The 17,021-nt window shown below is 35.6% G+C and overlaps 1 protein-coding gene across 7 annotated transcripts in view; it reads left to right on the top strand.

Annotated features, from left to right (window-relative positions):
* The window catches only part of PIBF1 (progesterone immunomodulatory binding factor 1), a 204,126-nt gene that overhangs the window by 39,801 nt on the left and 147,304 nt on the right, over positions 1-17,021 (top strand). For all 7 annotated transcript variants that reach the window (XR_008295913.1, XR_008295914.1, XR_003422189.2 and 4 more), the window contains exons 7-9: positions 4,380-4,488; positions 4,745-4,926; positions 6,089-6,214. Coding sequence is in view for 4 of the 7 variants with exons in the window: in XM_015083074.3 (XP_014938560.2) it covers positions 4,380-4,488; positions 4,745-4,926; positions 6,089-6,214 (417 nt within the window). In the remaining 3 variants the exon portion in view is untranslated. The remainder of the gene's footprint in view (positions 1-4,379; positions 4,489-4,744; positions 4,927-6,088; positions 6,215-17,021) is intronic.

A 17,021-nucleotide genomic window follows, 5' to 3' on the forward strand; every position in this document is an offset into this window, starting at 1 on the left:
AGGAATATTTATGCAAATATTTATAGATAGAGACATTATTCTAATTGTTCACTCTTGTCTGTACCTGCACCCAAAATAATTCTTGAAATATAGTAGTCACTTAATATTTATTAAACAAATGGACACTTTAAAAATTACATAGCAACATAAATAAATTTCAAAGATCAGATTGGTATTCCTGCTTCCAGCATGACTGACATGCTGCGTGTATTATTATGTATGGATAAATGTTAAAATACGGTAATTATTGGAGCTTGAAATCAGTGGCTCTTGAATAAAGCTGGATTTTGAAAGAATCATTTCAAAAGTAAGTAGATTGTGATGGTAAGATAATACTTTGATTTGGTGTCTTGATGTACTCTCTGCCACTATAAAACTGTAGCAGTAATAGATAAAACATGAAAAGAGAAAACTAAAAAGCCAAGTCATCAGAATAATCAGAGTGGCCATGAATTTGAAGGATAAATGAACAAAGATGAGTCATGGTAATTATTGGTAATTGTTGAAGCCAGGTGATGAGAGCAAGGGAGTTCATTATATCATATCTATTTATATATATGTTTTACTTTCTGTAATAAAAACCTAGGAAGGAAAAACATAGCCCTCATCAAAAATATGATAAACATCTTTATGTGCTAGAAATGGAACCGAAAAACAAACAAGCAAGAGGAGCTCAAACTGTGAACTCTTCAGTTCGTTCAATAGGGTGAAGAGATTAAAGAAATGTTCTGATTACAAAAATATAAGAAAAACGGGGGGGGGGGGGGAAATCACTCTTATGTCCCTGATAAATTCTTACACATGTGCAAAAGGAAACCGGCATGTGGATGTTAATTATAATTAGATTAAAAGAATTCAGATACTTTTCAGTAGCAGAATGGGAAATCAGTTATGATTTATTTCTATAATGTAATTCAATGTAGCAGTTAAAATCATTAAACTAGATCTGGGTGTATCTATATGGACAAGTCAAATGGAATACTATATTTTAAAAAGTGTATCCATCTTTTTTTTTTTAATTTTTAAGTTAAAAAAAAATTTTAAGTTTATTTATTGGGGGGGGTGGGAGGGGGGAGAGAGAGAGAGAGAGAGAGAGAGAGAGAGAGAGAGAGAGAGAGTGAGTGTCCCAAGCAGACTCCACGCTGTCAGTGCAGAGCCCAATGTGGTGCTCAAACTCACAAACCATGAGATTGTGATCCAAGCCCAAACCAAGAGTCTGATGTCTAACTGATTGAGCCACCGAGGCGCCCTAAATTTTTTTATTTTAAAAAGATGTGTCCACCTTTTTTTTTTTAAAGCAATTTCTTACTTTCTGGCATAACATAATTTTCTCAGGTTTATTTTCTAATTTCATTGCCTCAGACCTTCCTCTATGAGTCCTGGTTCCTTTTAGTGAGAAATACTATTTAGAAATTAAGATTTGGGTGCTGGTCATTGATACATTGGTCATTGTTTCTAAGCCCTTTCAGTAAAGAGGTGATTAGAGAGGGAGTTGGGAGGATGGCTTAACACTGTACAGATAAAATCATACCAATACCTCTAATTCCAATTCAGTACCATAGTAGCTAATTGAAGGGGCTTCAACTGTCCAAATATGGTACAACTTGAGTATCAAAATGAATATTAACAGTAATGAATTATAATTTGTTGACTAGAATAAGAATCCTGAGTGCATGCTAATAATAAATACGAGTTTTTACAGTGGAATGCCAACCAATAAATATATATGCATATTATAATTACCGTTTTGTAACCTCATAATACTATTTGATTCAGAATCATCAGGGGAAGCTAAAACCATTGGGTAAAAGTATATTCAGGAGCAAAATATATATTCTCAAAGTATGTTTCCCACGGATTACTTACTAATCGCAGAGGGCAAAAAAGTACTTTTATATTTGAGTACTTTGGCAGATACCACTTTAAACAGGTGACTAAGGTTATTTTCACCAATCATAGGACATAATGACATCATGGCTGCTTTGTGTACTAAGGCTTTATGTACTCTTTATGTGCCTCTCTGTGTACTAAGGCTTTATGTACTCTATGTGACATACTGAGGACACATTATCACAGGTGTAGTGTTTCAGCCCTAAATGCTTAACCTGAATCTAATTACAGGGAAACATCAGGCAAATGAAAATTGAGTGACATAAAACAACTGGCCAAATAGACTTTCTCTGTCTTTTACAACGTTGACTAAGGAACTGCTCAGGGTTAAAGGATACCAAAGATACATGACATCCAAATGCAATGTATGATAATCCATTGGATCCTATACAGGGAAAATGCCAATTGGGACAATTGACAAAATTGGAAAATGGATTATATATTAGATATTGTATTAGGGCTAATTATACTGGGATTATATCAAAGAATTTTTTTAATCTTAGAAAATCCACACCAAATTATTCAGGGATAAAGGGATTTAATGTCTGCATATACCTCTTAAATAGTTAAGGGGAAAAATTGCACACGTGTCTGCGTGTCTGCGTGTATAGTGATGTATATGTGTATATGCATGTATCTATATTCATTCACATATATGAACAATAGGGAGAGAATAAATATGACAAAGTAATACTCAGTAAATATTACAAAGTAAATATGACAAAATGTTAACATTTGGTGAGTAAGAGTTTTTTGTTTTTTTGTTTTTTAAGTTTATTTATTTATTTTGAAAGAGAGCAAGCAGGGGAGGGACAGAGAGAGGAGGAGAGAGAATCCCAAGCAGGCTCTGCAGTGTCAGAGCCCAACACAGGGCACTGTGGAGCCCAACACAGGACTCAAACTCACAAACCCTTGAGATCGTGGCCTGAGCTGAAATCAAGAGCCCAATGCTTAATAGACTGAGCCACCCAAGCACCCTGAGTAAAAGTATTAAAAAAACAATATGGAGACACTAAATTTATCGTTGTGTCTAGGGGATGATAAAGGAACAGTGAGGAATATGTAGGACTTTAAGTTTACCATAGTGTCTTATCTTTTCAAAAAGCAAAATAAAACTTTAATGCAAATGGAGACCAATGTTAACTATTTTCAACTGTGGATAGTGAGGTCATGGATGTTTTGCTATATCGTGTTTTGTACTCATTTTTTTACACTGAAAAATCATAGCAAAGGAAGCATGATCATTACCATGTGAGAATACAAACATTTGCTGTAAACGCACAAAACACTTAACGTATACCAAAATATTGATACTATCAGTCATCTTTAGTGAGTTTATGGATGATTGTTATTTTATAACTTGTGCTTTGCTCACTTTTCTTCAATAAACATGACTTTGTTAACCAAAAGAACAGTATCTTTCTAAACCAGTTTTGAAAATCTAATGAAAAACAAAAAACAATTCTTAACATCCATCTGCATGGAAATACCAGGTGGGTAGATGAAATCTGTGAAGTACAAAGGAACTGATTCTGACTAAAGAAGATAAATTGAGTTAGGAAGTCTTTATTTCTGCTTACTTTTTAAGATGCCTGTTGTAGGTTTGTTCTAATTCTTGGTTTCACTGTTTGGGGTCAAGAGCTTGTCTGCAAATGGAAATTAGAATCTCTGGGCAATCTTAAACAATTTGTGAATGAAATAGTCACAAGAATCCCTCCTTTTGTATCTGCTATGCAATCTGAGTGATGAATTAGGGGCTTTTTGATGCTAACTGAACTGAAAGCCTAGAGCCACATATAAATTATTTAAAAGTTTGGCTTCAAGATAAGATTAATGATGATTAGTGAAAAGATACCACGGTGTACCTTAGAAGGTATTCTTATGTATTTTACTGGGTAGTGTAGTTTACATATTTATTTTTTAAAGATAACAAATTTACATTTATATATATGAACAGTCTTAAAACCTTGCTTTGAAAAGCAGACACTTTATTGTTCACAAAATGACACTAAAGCCCCACTACTGGTATTTCTCTTTGGTTTCCTGAAGCATAAATCAGTCCCTTTTTTTGTTGGTTTTTTTGTTGTTGTTGTTGTTTTTGGGTTTGGGGTTTTTTTGTTTTTTTGTTTTTTTTTTTTCTTTTTTTTTTTTTTTTTGAGAGAGAGAGAGCACGCACAAGTGAGGGAGGGGCAGAGAGAGACAGAGAGAGAGAGAAAGAAGCAGGGCTTACCTGAAGTGGGGCTCGTGCTCACCCAAAGTAGCGCTTGTGTTCACCCGAAGCAGGGCACAAGCACACCCAATGAGGGGTTCGACTCAGGAATCATGATGTGAGATCATGACAAGAGCCCAAGTCAGATGCTTAACAACTGAGCCACCACCCAGTGCCCCCAGCCCATTTTAAATGTTGATTATAAAATTGGATATAAAATGTACCTATGTATTTGAATTTTATTTTAGTAAAAATAAATAAGTGTATTTGAATTTTATAGTGAGCGCGATGCCCTTGAACAGGAAATAATTGAGTTAAGGAGAAAACATGAAATACTTGAAGCCTCTCACATAACTCAAGCTAAAGAAAGAAATGAATTATCAAAAGAGGTAAGCTCATAGAGTCATGTGTATTTTATCATACAGTGATTGTGGGCACAGCCCAGGGCAGAATTGTGGGAGGGACATTTTTCCTTTTTGATGTAGTTAACAGAAAAAGGGACTTCAGTAGCTCTGTTTGAATGGGAAATTGCAAAGTAAAAATTAGCTTTTGATGTGAAAGCATAAGTGAAAGAAAATATTACAGTAAACCCTGAAAAGTAAGACGAAGTTGCTCTGGACACTGTCTGTCTCTGCACATATGTAGGTAACCACCTTACAACAAACCGTTACTTTACTGCAAAAGGATAAAGAGTATCTCAGTCGCCAAAACATGGAGCTTAGTGTTCGCTGTGCCCATGAAGAGGATCGCCTTGAAAGACTTCAGGCTCAACTTGAAGAAACCAAAAAGGCTAGAGAAGAGATGTATGAAAAATATGTAACATCCAGGCAAGATTTACATTATTTTTCACATAAATAGATACAAATTAGCACCATTTTCTCTGAGGGAACTCTTAGCTTTGGGGAAGAATAGTGATTTTTTTTTTTTTTTAATTATATTGGACTATATTAAAATAACAGTTCATTTTGTTTCCTTTTAATATATTCTTATTCTAGTTGACTTTTTCTTAAGACATAGTTTTATTTTTTTCCCAATAGTGAAAAGACTACTTCTTTTGGGTCGGTGTATATATGCTATAATTCTTTTTTTGTTGTTGTTATGACATAACCTTTTTGTCTACAACTAAGATCTCTATGTAAGTGTTTTTTGAAAGAAAAGATGTAAGTATCTTTGTGAAAGGATCTTTTGAAAACAGTCTAATTGTGCAGAGCCTAAGCTGACCTTCTCCTGACTATGTGAAACCTAAGAAGAATGAAGGGACGGCATCACATACACGCTCTGGAATCAGACTCCTGCATTTTGATCCTGTCTTCTCTCTTCAACTAGATGTATAAGCTATTAGAGTTATAGTATATATATAGTATATATAGTACATATACATGTATGTATGTGTGTGTGTATGTATGTGTGTGTGTGTATATATATATGTATATAGTTATAGTCCTTATAATCCTTGAGATACTTACTTTTATCAGCACATCCAAAACTAAAACAAATTTAAAATTTAATCCTTTAAAACTTCACACATTCATAACTTTTTCCCTAGTCTGTGGAATTTTTCATGTGTTTGTGCTCCTGCTAATGGCCTAGGTAATGCTTTGACTTTGCTCAGAAATCACAGTGGTTGTGGTTGTTGTGCTTTAGAAGGAAAGGTTTTACAGTCAATTAGAGTCATTTTCGTTTTGTTTTTAATTTTGTCTCTCAACATGTACAGCATCAGATTATTTTTAAATCAAGGGCATTCCATATACATCAGTTTTCAGGTCTTTAGCCATATGCATTAAAAACTATTAATATGATATTTTTAAGGATGAGCACATTTTATATAGTAATTAAGCCTTTGAGGCAATATATCTAACAACTATGTTTTTCAGATAACATTGTATATAGAACTTACTTGACATAAGATAATAAATCTAACACGAAGCGTAAAAGTACGTTTCTTTTACAGAAACAAAATTCATGGATATTATCTTTGACTCCTTGCAGAGACCATTATAAAACAGAATATGAAAATAAACTACATGATGAACTGGAACAAATCAGATTGAAAACTAATCAAGAAATTGATCAACTTCGAAGTGCCTCTCGGGAAATGTATGAACGGGAAAACAGGTATAAAAGAAGTAGGAAATTATTTCTCTTTGAAGCTTATTAAACTATTTCTATGACATCAAATCTAAATAAAATAGAACATTAAAGTTCTAAGGTCTTTGGTAACTACCTCAGAAGAGGGTTTATCGGACCTTAAGTTAAGCCTCTTTACTCAGGTATTCCCATTATCTCTTCATTACCTTGGGAACTTGTCTTTTTGCCTTTAAGGGTTCATATTGAGGACAGAGATGAAAAGGGAATAAGAGATGCCAGTAGTTCTTCCCATAACATGCCAATGATTTCTGCAAGAAATTTTTTAAAACTGGAATAATAATATGAAATATTACATATGCCTCATTATCTGCTGGCCCTGACAGATATATTAAATAATCTTGAAGACGAATAATTTTTATTCATTTTAATCACTTTTAGATTAGTATATATACGGTTCCCTTAGTCAGTGATTGGCAGTATTAGGGTGAAATAAATGCTATTTATTTCAACAGTAGTTTTTTTTTTTTTCACCATCATTATACTTCATTATACTATCACTATACTATACTATATTATACTATGATTATACTTCATATGGCTTTTGAAAGTTTATATCTTAGTGGAAAAATTGTTTTGAAATTGACTTGTCTCATACTAGTTTATCAGCACTGATTTGAGTGTATGATATTTTGAAGTTTGCCAACAAGCAAGACTTTAAATCAGACTTAATTCTATAATTATCACTGTAACATGTTGTTCTACTAGGAGTATAGTAGCAAAAACTTTGAGGGTTCCTCCCCTCAATTCCATGCAAAAAAAGCTGGAATTTTACCCACTCTGTTAATGTAGTTGGCCTCTACTAGGGAAAATCTGTAAGAACTACATGTGCAGAATTAGCCTTTGGGTAGAAAACCAGCAAAGATAACTTTTTAAATTGCTGTTAAATTGTTATTTTAATAAAACAGATTGAGAGAGATTTTTATGATAATGTTGAAATCCTTTCGAGCAGTTAAATAATTGGACAACCTCTTGCAAAAAAATGAAACTGGACCACTGTCTTACACCACACATAAAAATTCGTTCAAAATAGATTAAAGACTTGAATGTGAGACCTGAAACCATAAACCTCCTAGAAGAAAACATGGGCAGTAAGCTCCTCAACACCAATCTTGACAATGATTTTTTGAATCTGACAACAAAAGCAAAAAATGGTTTTCCAGTTTTCCCAACACCATTTACTGAAAAGGCTCCTTTATTTCTGGGCTTTCCATTCTGTTCCATTTATCTATGTGTCTGTTTTTATGCCAGTGCCATACTATTTTGATTATGTTCATTTTGTAATATAATTTGAAATCAGGGAACATGATGCCTTCAACCTTGTTCTTCTTTCTCAAGATTGCTGTGGCTATTGGGGGATTTTTGTGGTTCTATACAAATTTTAGGATTTTTGTTCTAGTTTAGTGAAAAATGCCATTAGAATTTTTATAGGGATTGTGTTGAATCTATAGCTTGTTTTTGGGTAGTGTGAACACTTTCCCAATCATTCTAATCCATGAGCATGGAGTATCTTTTGATGTATTTGTGTGTTTATTCAGTCAGTCAAAGAGGATATAAACTATATTTTTTAAATGTACATTTAGTAAGTAATTGCAAATTAAATACCTGTTTAACCACCATCCAAATCAAGAGTCAGTGTCAGCACCACAAAAATGTCTTTGAGACCCTTTCTGCTAAACTCCTTCCTTCCATAAAGATGATAACTATTCTGATTTTTATACTAATAACTTTCTTGCTTTTTCTTGTACTTTTATTATCTAAATTACCAGTAAATATATATGTCTGAGAAATATACTTTAGTTTTCATATTATATTAGTGTCACATAAAGGGATCATGCTGTATGTATTCTTTTGTGGCTATATGTGATTCTTCATGTAACCTTTTTTTAAGATCCATATTCTGTTGCATTTAGCTGTTCATGGTCATAACTAAAGTATGCCATTTTTATGAATTCATGCTTAGGACAACAAGGACATTAGGAGATTAGAGAGAGATGCATACAGAGAGATTAAAGAATGTCAAAACAAATTCTTCCATCTTTTTCAAAATTTTGGTTAGTCCCAGCCCTGTATTGGGTAAAAAGTTTCCTCTACCTTGTGGTCAGTTGCTGGTAGGGTTCAAAATGCAGACCAAAAGAAGAGATATAAGCCTACTATATACCAAGGTTGATGTTAGAAAAGTTTACATTTGAGCTCTCCCAGCACTGTATTCACTTATTTAGCAAACATTTGTTGAGATCCACCATATGCCATAGATACATCAGGGACCTCTGTCTTCATGAAGTTGGTTTTCTAATAGACATAAAGACAGTAGAGAAACAATAATTATAAGTATGATGATAATGGAGAAAATGACAACACAGGATGAGACTATATAGAATCAGGGAAGACGTCACGGCAGAAGAAATACCCATGCTGATACCTGCATGATGACTAAGTGTAAGATGCGGGTTAGGGAAGGGAAAGGAATTGGGCAATGAATGTTCAGCATGTATAAAACCTGGAGATTAGACAATATGAAGCTTTTTGAACAAACTGAAAATAATTCCATATGACTTGAGTGTAGACTGAGTTCTAAGAGGTAAAACAGAAGAGGGAAACAGAGGTCCAGATCATGTATTTGGATCATTGTCTAAGTAAGACCAGTGGGGAACAATGGAAAGATTTTAAGAATATGCATTATATGATCCAATTTTATATAAAAAAGAGATTTCTCTGCAATGTGGAGAGAGTAGAGAAATAAAGTATATGACCACAGACATAAAGGCCACTTTTTGAGGTTGGTTCTGCTACCAGAATGAGAAATGATAGAACGGGATTATAGCAATAGAGATGGAGAGTAATGGGCCAGATTGAAAACATTTCTGAGAGGCAGAACCAACAGGATTTAGTGACTAGATTGGATTAGGGAGTGAGAAGATGTTAAGTATGTCATCAATTTTCTGGATTGGGTAGCTAATGTGGATGGTGATGCAATTTTTAAAATATTAGGGGAAAAAATAAGGCTTTAATAGGAAAACAAGGTAAATTTAGTTTTATTTTATTTAAAGTTTTTGTGTAATATAAACAGAAAAATTGACTATAAGGTTCTGAATCTCAAGAGAAGGGTCTGAGCATGAGATAGACCTGTGGCATAGGTGATATTATTTCTGTTTTACACATAAGTCTTTTAGTCCTGTGACTCAATTCTGTTACAGATTTTATAGGCTTTTATTGACTGACTTATTAACCTTAAAATATATGGGATTGTTTCTTTGATAACATGCATAATTATTTCCAGATTACCCACATAGCACATAAACCTTGGTATTACAATCATTTTGAGAATTTCCTGATTTTTTAGTTTTTGTTCTTTTTAAAAATCCTTTAAAATGCATGGCAACATAGATTTAGACAAGTTAGCCCTTATTCTCTAGGATGCTTGATACAGGTAGGTTGGGAAATAGCTGACAGAACTATTTGTAGAAGCATGGAAACAAAAAGCAGGTTTCCTTTTCCCCAATATTGTTCTGCCTCCATATCCACATCAAAATGGATACCACCTAACCAGGAAATTCCTGGGATCCCGGCCTCTGCCCTGGAAGCCCGGGCAGCCACTGTACCCAGAATGACCCCATGGATATTGAAACCAGAGTGGGCATTTGCCACCAGGTGGCGCCAGACTGCAGCCCAGATCCAAATGGATTTGAATTGCACAAGGACCCCTAGCTGTAGGGCTCACCTTTGTCATTTTTTTAACCTCACAGTAATCCAACTCTGTATTTTATATGGCTGAATCTTTTTGAATCACAGTTTCTTCATTATGGCAGGATTTAACTGTACTTAGAGCTTATGTCTCACTAGTCCTCATAAAGTAAAAATAAATTATAAATTATTTCCTTCGAAATCTCATAACAGGAGTTAAAACAGACAAAGTACTTACATTTGCATGTTTGTACTTAGTCTTTTTACCACTCCCCCCATAAACGTTTTTAGAAGAAAATTAAATAAGATTAAAGAAATATTTTATGGCCTTGGTTTGTTTTCTATACATTGGGGGATATTAAGAGAGTGCCTTTTATTTTCTCCTCTTAGATGTGTAAGAGAAAGATGGAACACATGCCAGCTGATCTTGGCATCTATCCTTTCAGTCATACCAGTAGTTTGTGAAGTGAAGGGGAAGAGAGCACAAGAGACAAAGACTTAAGAAAAGGCAGAAATAAACAAAGAAAGAACTTGGGTATTTGGATACATCAAAAGTACTGTAGTTGGGATTATAATGTGTATGTATATATGCTTTGCTCAGTCTGGGAGTTAGGCTTCTTGTCTTCTTCTGTTGCTTTAAAATCTAGTTTGCCGCTGTGGGAAATAGTGAAACTCACTCTGGTGGTGAGATTCTTCTATAAATAACTTCTTGCTTAGTAGGTATTTTGTGACTGAAATGTACAGACCCTCTTATACATTTGGAAGAAAAGCTTTATTCCTGAACAAGGAGTATATTATGGAAAAGATTTGGATCAAAAGACTAAACTTAAATTCTGGCTCTGCCAGTAAATCTGCTTAATATCCCTGAAGTTTAATTTACTCTTTTATAAAATGAGCTAATAGTACTGTTTCACAGAGTGATCTGTAAGGTCTGAATGAGATAATGTATATGAAAAGTACATTATAAATTATAAAGCTATGTATAAGTAGTACTTACTCTGATACCTTTTATCTGTAGGCAGTATTTTAAGTTTTTTTCTTTTATCGATTTGTTGACAGTATTATAATGAAGATCGTATAAAAGTCACTGATAACATTATGAAATTATTATCATTAAAAGGCACTACTATAAAGTATGTAATGAATCTTAAGTATTGGGGCACCTGGGTGGCTCCGTTGGTTAAGCGTTCGACTTCAGCTCAGGTCATGATCTCGTGGTCTGTGAGTTCAAGCCCCATCTCGGGCTCCTGGAGCCTGCTTCGGATTCTGTTTCCCTCTCTCTTTGCCCCTCCCCACTCACTCACTCTCTCTCTCTCTCTCTCTCTCTCTCCCTCCCTCCCTCCCTCCCTCCCTCTCCCTCTCTCTCTCCCTCCTCTCTCCCTCTCTCTCTCAAAAATAAATATTAAAAAAAATAAATTAAAAAAATCTTAAGTATTGATCTCCATAGCATTGAACCATTTTCCTTAAATGACATGATACAGACATGCAGGTCTGCATGCCCTTTGTTTCAGTCTAAATTTCTACATAAAATGCTAACTTATTTGTTCCTAATTAATACTATGAGGTAACAAAAAGGAAATAAATTCAGCTGATTAAGTTTTTCCAAAAGTAAAACTACCTTGACCGAAGGTGGTCTCATTATTGTGAACCCAGGAAGAACTATTCTCATAGTGATCCTGTAAAAAAGAGAATGAGTTTGTTACAAGTATTTTATTACGCTTTTGAAAAAGTCAAACGAGTACGGAAAGGGAGATCAAAAATATGCTTTTAAATGTGACAGTATTGCTTTAGTGATTTTATTTTCCCACCATATCAGTAAAATCCATCTTGATCGGAATTTATCATCTTCCAAAAGTACTCAAGAAGAAACTTAATGACATGAACTTGAAGTTTGTGTCAAATCTTGGAGTGATATTAAATATCTTCAATCTAAGTTTATTTACAAAGGTTAGTTGAGTATATATAATGCATTAGAATAGATGAATCGAGGGGCCCCTTGGTGGCTCAGTCAGTTAAGCATCTGACTTGGGCTCAAGTCATGATCTCGCAGTTTGTAGGTTCAAGCCCCACATCGAGCTCTGTGCTGACAGCTCACAGCCTGGAGCCTGCTTCAGATTCTGTGTCTCCCTCTCTCTCTGCCCCTCCCCCACTTGCGCGTGCGCGCTCTCTCTCTCTCTCTCTCTCTCTCTCTCTCTGTCTCTCAAAAATAAATAAATGTTAACAAAAAATTTTAAAAAAGAATAGATGAATCTGAACCAGTATATGCAGGCTCCATTCATCATTTTAAAAGTGTATGTCCTCAATTGGTGCTTCAACAAACTTCTTTTGTTCATGTCTGACCAGGTGTCTGAATAATTTTTTAAGTTCTTAGATGGAAAAACTTAAGAATATTCAGCGTGTCTTTTTAGTTAGATTATTCTGGAAGTATATGGCTTTACAGATAACTCAGGATCTTCTCAAAGAGTTACAAATGAAATTTTATTGTTAGCTATATTTTATTATTAACTATCTTTTTATGCCTATAAGTGATTACCATATGTGTTCACTGCTTAATTAATAATATTTAATTATTTCAAGGTGTACAGGGTGTTCCAGAGATGAAGTAAAGTGAGTTCAGGTTATGCAAGAACTTAAATATAACTATTGTGTATATATAGCTCATAGGGTAGCAAGGGAGGTAGTAACATTCAGGATAGGGTGAGGTTTTTTTTTTTTTTTTAATTTTTTTTTTTTTCAACGTTTATTTATTTTTGGGACAGAGAGAGACAGAGCATGAATGGGGGAGGGGCAGAGAGAGAGGGAGACACAGAATCGGAAACAGGCTCCAGGCTCCAAGCCATCAGCCCAGAGCCTGACATGGGGCTCGAACTCACGGACCGCGAGATTGTGACCTGGCTGAAGTCGGACGCTTAACCAACTGCGCCACCCAGGTGCCCCGTAGGGTGAGGTTTTTAAAAGCCCTGATGTTAATAGGGAATTCTTGGAAATTTTATAGAAAAAGAGTAATGTGATATATTCATTTTTTGTAACTAGTTACGGTGTCGGGAGGATTATAATTGAAGAGGCCCCAGAGGCAGGGAGATTGGTTAACAGAGTATTGCAAAGCTTAAGTGAAGCTGAGAAATGGAAGGAGAGAATACAAGCTGATTTTAAATAGTATTTGGGTGAAAGAATTGACACCACCTGGTGACGGACAGGAAGTGGACATCAGACATGACTTCATCTTTTCTACTTTGCCGGTCTCAGAGAGATGGGTAGTCAGGCACAGCTAGTAACCCAAGGTTTCAGACAAGATTTAGAAAGGAGAATAACCATTCCTGATTTTTCACAGGTACAGCAGCTCTAACCAAGCCTAAAAGTATTTGTGTGAGATGACATTTAGTACCAGAAATTTTTCTCTATTGCATCCCAGATGTCACTCCCCTCAGCCCTAAAGTGCAAGAAGGGCATTAAACTGCTGAAGCCCCTCCAGCAGTCTTCTCTGTTTCTGCAGGATACCCTTGTATATATTGTCATTTTCTTTTTATACAATAAAAAAAACCTTGAGAAGCATAAACCCTAATTATTATTCTCTAAATGAATATCTTCATAACTTTTTAAAAAATTTTTTTAACGTTTGTTTATTTTTGAGAGACAGAGCATGAGCATGAGCATGAGCAGGGGAGAGGCAGAGAGAAGGAGACACAGGATCTGAAGCAGGCTCCAGGCTCTGAGCTATCAGCACAGAGCCTGACCCATGGCTTGAGTCCACAAACCATGAGATCATGACCTGAGCTAAAGTCACTTAACCAGCTGAGCCGCCCCATCTTCATAATTTTTAATGTAGCCTTTCATATTTAGATAACATACTAACTAGCTACTATTTATGGGGTGCCTATTACATATCAAGCGTTGTACTCAACACTCTATATACATTGTAGAGAGAATTAAATGGGACATTTTATGAGGTTGTAGGTACTAGTATCCCTGTTTTGGAAATGAGGAAACAGACACAGTGAGTGTGATTTGCCTATGATTACAGACTATTTAAATGGTAAAACTAGGTACATCTGATTCTACAGTGCAATGCAGATTCCCATGTTACTGGTCAAGGCTATAAAAACTGATAAAAGATCTCTTAGCAAAATGGTAATTTTGGCGGTAATTTATTTGAGAAAGAAATTTGTTTTTTTAAGAGAGTTTCAAACCCCACTTTATACTTCAGGGCTGAGTGTGAATCATTAGAACTTCATAAAGGCATTTATAATTTTGAAAATTAGTAAATAGGCCTTTATTTTTCCATAAAATAGTATGATTTTTTTTACAGAATCTATCTCTCTTTACTACTTACCTAAAGCCCAACCTCCACTTGTAACAAGAGCATGTTCTCCTGCTCAAAGACACAGCTCCAACAATTATCTCCTTTGAAGAAAGGAAAAGGTTTTCCTTTTCTACCAACTATTCCCAACTATTGTTACTAACAAACATTATTTCTCCCATCTTTATTTATTTATTTATTTGTTTTTAATTTTTTTTTCAACGTTTTTAATTTATTTTTGGGACAGAGAGAGACAGAGCATGAACGGGGGAGGGGCAGAGAGAGAGGGAGACACAGAATCGGAAACAGGCTCCAGGCTCTGAGCCATCAGCCCAGAGCCCGACGCGGGGCTCGAACCCACGGACCGTGAGATCCTGACCTGGCTGAAGTCAGACGCTTAACCGACTGCGCCACCCAGGGGCCCCATATTTCTCCCATCTTTAAAAAAAAACTTATTTTTTAATTGCCACTTCCTCCTGTAGCCACTGGCTCATTTCTTTGTTTCCCTTTGTAACCAGATTCCTGCAGTTTTATATATTCATTCTTTACCCTCGTTTAGAAAAAAATCTGTTACCAAGGGGACACCTGGGTGGCTCAGTCGTTTAAGTGTCTGACTCTTGATCTCAGTTCAGGTCTTGGTCTCAAAGTTGTGAGTTCAAGCCCCGTATTGGGCTCCATGCTGGGTGTGAAGGCTACTTTAAAAAAAAAAAAAAAATCTATTACCAGGCTTTTGCTTCCCTGTGCCACTCTAACAAAGCCATTCTTATCAAAAACTCCAGAGACCTTCATGTTGCCGAAAATCTAGTTGTCACGTTCTCAGTTCCTATCTTACTTGACCTGTCAGCAATATTTAATACAGTTGACCACTCCTCACTCTTGGAAACATATCTTTGACTTTCAAGATAACTACACTTTGATTTTGCCCCTTTCTTACTGGCTATACCTACTCACTCTCTTTTCTGGTCCTCTTCATCTCCTTGTCATCTTTTGCAGCTAGCTGCCTTCATGGCATTTCTATTTGTTTATCTGGTAAGCATTTTAAATTTAATATGTGCAAAAAAAAATTAATATGTGCAAAAGCACACTTCTGTCCCTCCAACCCTGCTCTACCTTTAGTCTGCCCCAGATCAGTTACAGATAACTCATTTCCTCTTGCTCAGAGCAAAAATTTTGAAGTCATCAACCTCTTCTCTTTCTTCACATTCTGTCTTCTATTCATCAGCAAATGCTTTTAGTTGTGTCTTCAAAATTTATGATTCTCTTATCATCTCACAGACACCATCTTGATCCAAGCTACCATTATCTCTTGTCAGAATTACTGCAAGATTTTAAGTGGCCCCCCAGCTTCCTTCCTTGCCCTCACAGGTCTGTTCTCAGTGCAGTTCCTGTTAAACTGTAAATCAAATTGAGTTATTGTTCAACTGAAAAGGTTCCCCATCCAAATGAGTACAAGTTTAAATGATTATCATGCCCTGGGGTACTGTGTGATCAGTTCCCAGTTATCCCGTCCTCATCTTACTACTCTATTCTAGTCCCTTGTTTACTCACACTGCTCCTGTTCCCTTAACCCATAGGCAGGCTCCTCAGGTCCCTTGTGTTTACAGTTTCCATTGCTTAACCTTCCACTCCTGGGTATTCTAGAGCCTTGTTTCCTTACTTTCTCCATGTCTTAGATGTTACCTGCTTTCTGATGTCTGTCTTGACCACCCTGTAGAAAATTGTGGAATTCCTCATCCTTCCACACCTCCTGCCCACCAGCCCCTTCTTTGCTTTGTTTTTCTCCAGGGCACTCAGGACTTAATAACATACTTTGATTTCTTTCACACTATTTTTTTTTAAGTTTTTTTAATGTTTATTTATTTTGAGAGAGAGAAACAGCGCGTGAGCAGGGGAGGGGCAGAGAGAGAGGCAGCATCTGAGGAAAACCCCAGGCTCAGAGCTATCAGCACAGAGCTTGATGTGGGGCTCGAACTCACGAGCCTTGAGATCATGACCTGAGCCGAAGTTGGATGCTTCACTGACTGAGCCACCCAGACACCCCATCAGCTAATTTTTAAACCTTAACACATAAATGGATTTTAAATAAGTTTTTGCATTTTGATGCTTACATTTTTCATAACTTCTTTTAAACCATAATTTGAGTCAGATATTTATCTACTCTAGGATGAAGTTTTCACATCTATAAAATGAACAAAAAATTTGCTTGAGCACCAACTAAATTGAAACGATAGGAAAATATAGTATGTTCAGTCAAAAAGAATCTCAAAAAATTTCTTCTCTGGAAATGCATAGCTTCCCCCCAAGAAATTAAGTTACATACAATTTCCACTTTGCTTTTTTTTTGTTATATCCTTCCTAGTCATCACTTTTCAACAACTATGTTAAGTAAAGGAACAATTATTGGTCATTAGATTATAAACGGCAGATAATCCACTTGCAACCCTTCTTGTTTATGCCATCTTAAAAACAATGGCTTCAGATATGGAAATGAGCAGTTTTATATGTTGTCCAGGAAGACTCATCTGGAGGCAGAAGTGATTAATTCAGATACTTTCCCTGTAAATAAGCTTGTCATGTAAATAGCCTGTTTCAGTCCCCTTTTTGTTCAAACTGGAAAGAATGTATTCACTTTTATTAACCAAAAATATTTTTACATGGAGGCAGGAGAATGGGTTGCTTAGTTGTGCCTAGGCAGCTCTTCGGACATCCATGTTTTTTTCACTATTTATTCTTGGTAAATTTCAAGTTCTGAGACATTAGTGGTGTTTATTCAGGCCAAGCATGCCCTTGGCATTC

This window comes from Acinonyx jubatus, chromosome A1 (assembly GCF_027475565.1).
Source record: "Acinonyx jubatus isolate Ajub_Pintada_27869175 chromosome A1, VMU_Ajub_asm_v1.0, whole genome shotgun sequence".
Taxonomy (NCBI): Eukaryota; Metazoa; Chordata; class Mammalia; order Carnivora; family Felidae; genus Acinonyx; species Acinonyx jubatus.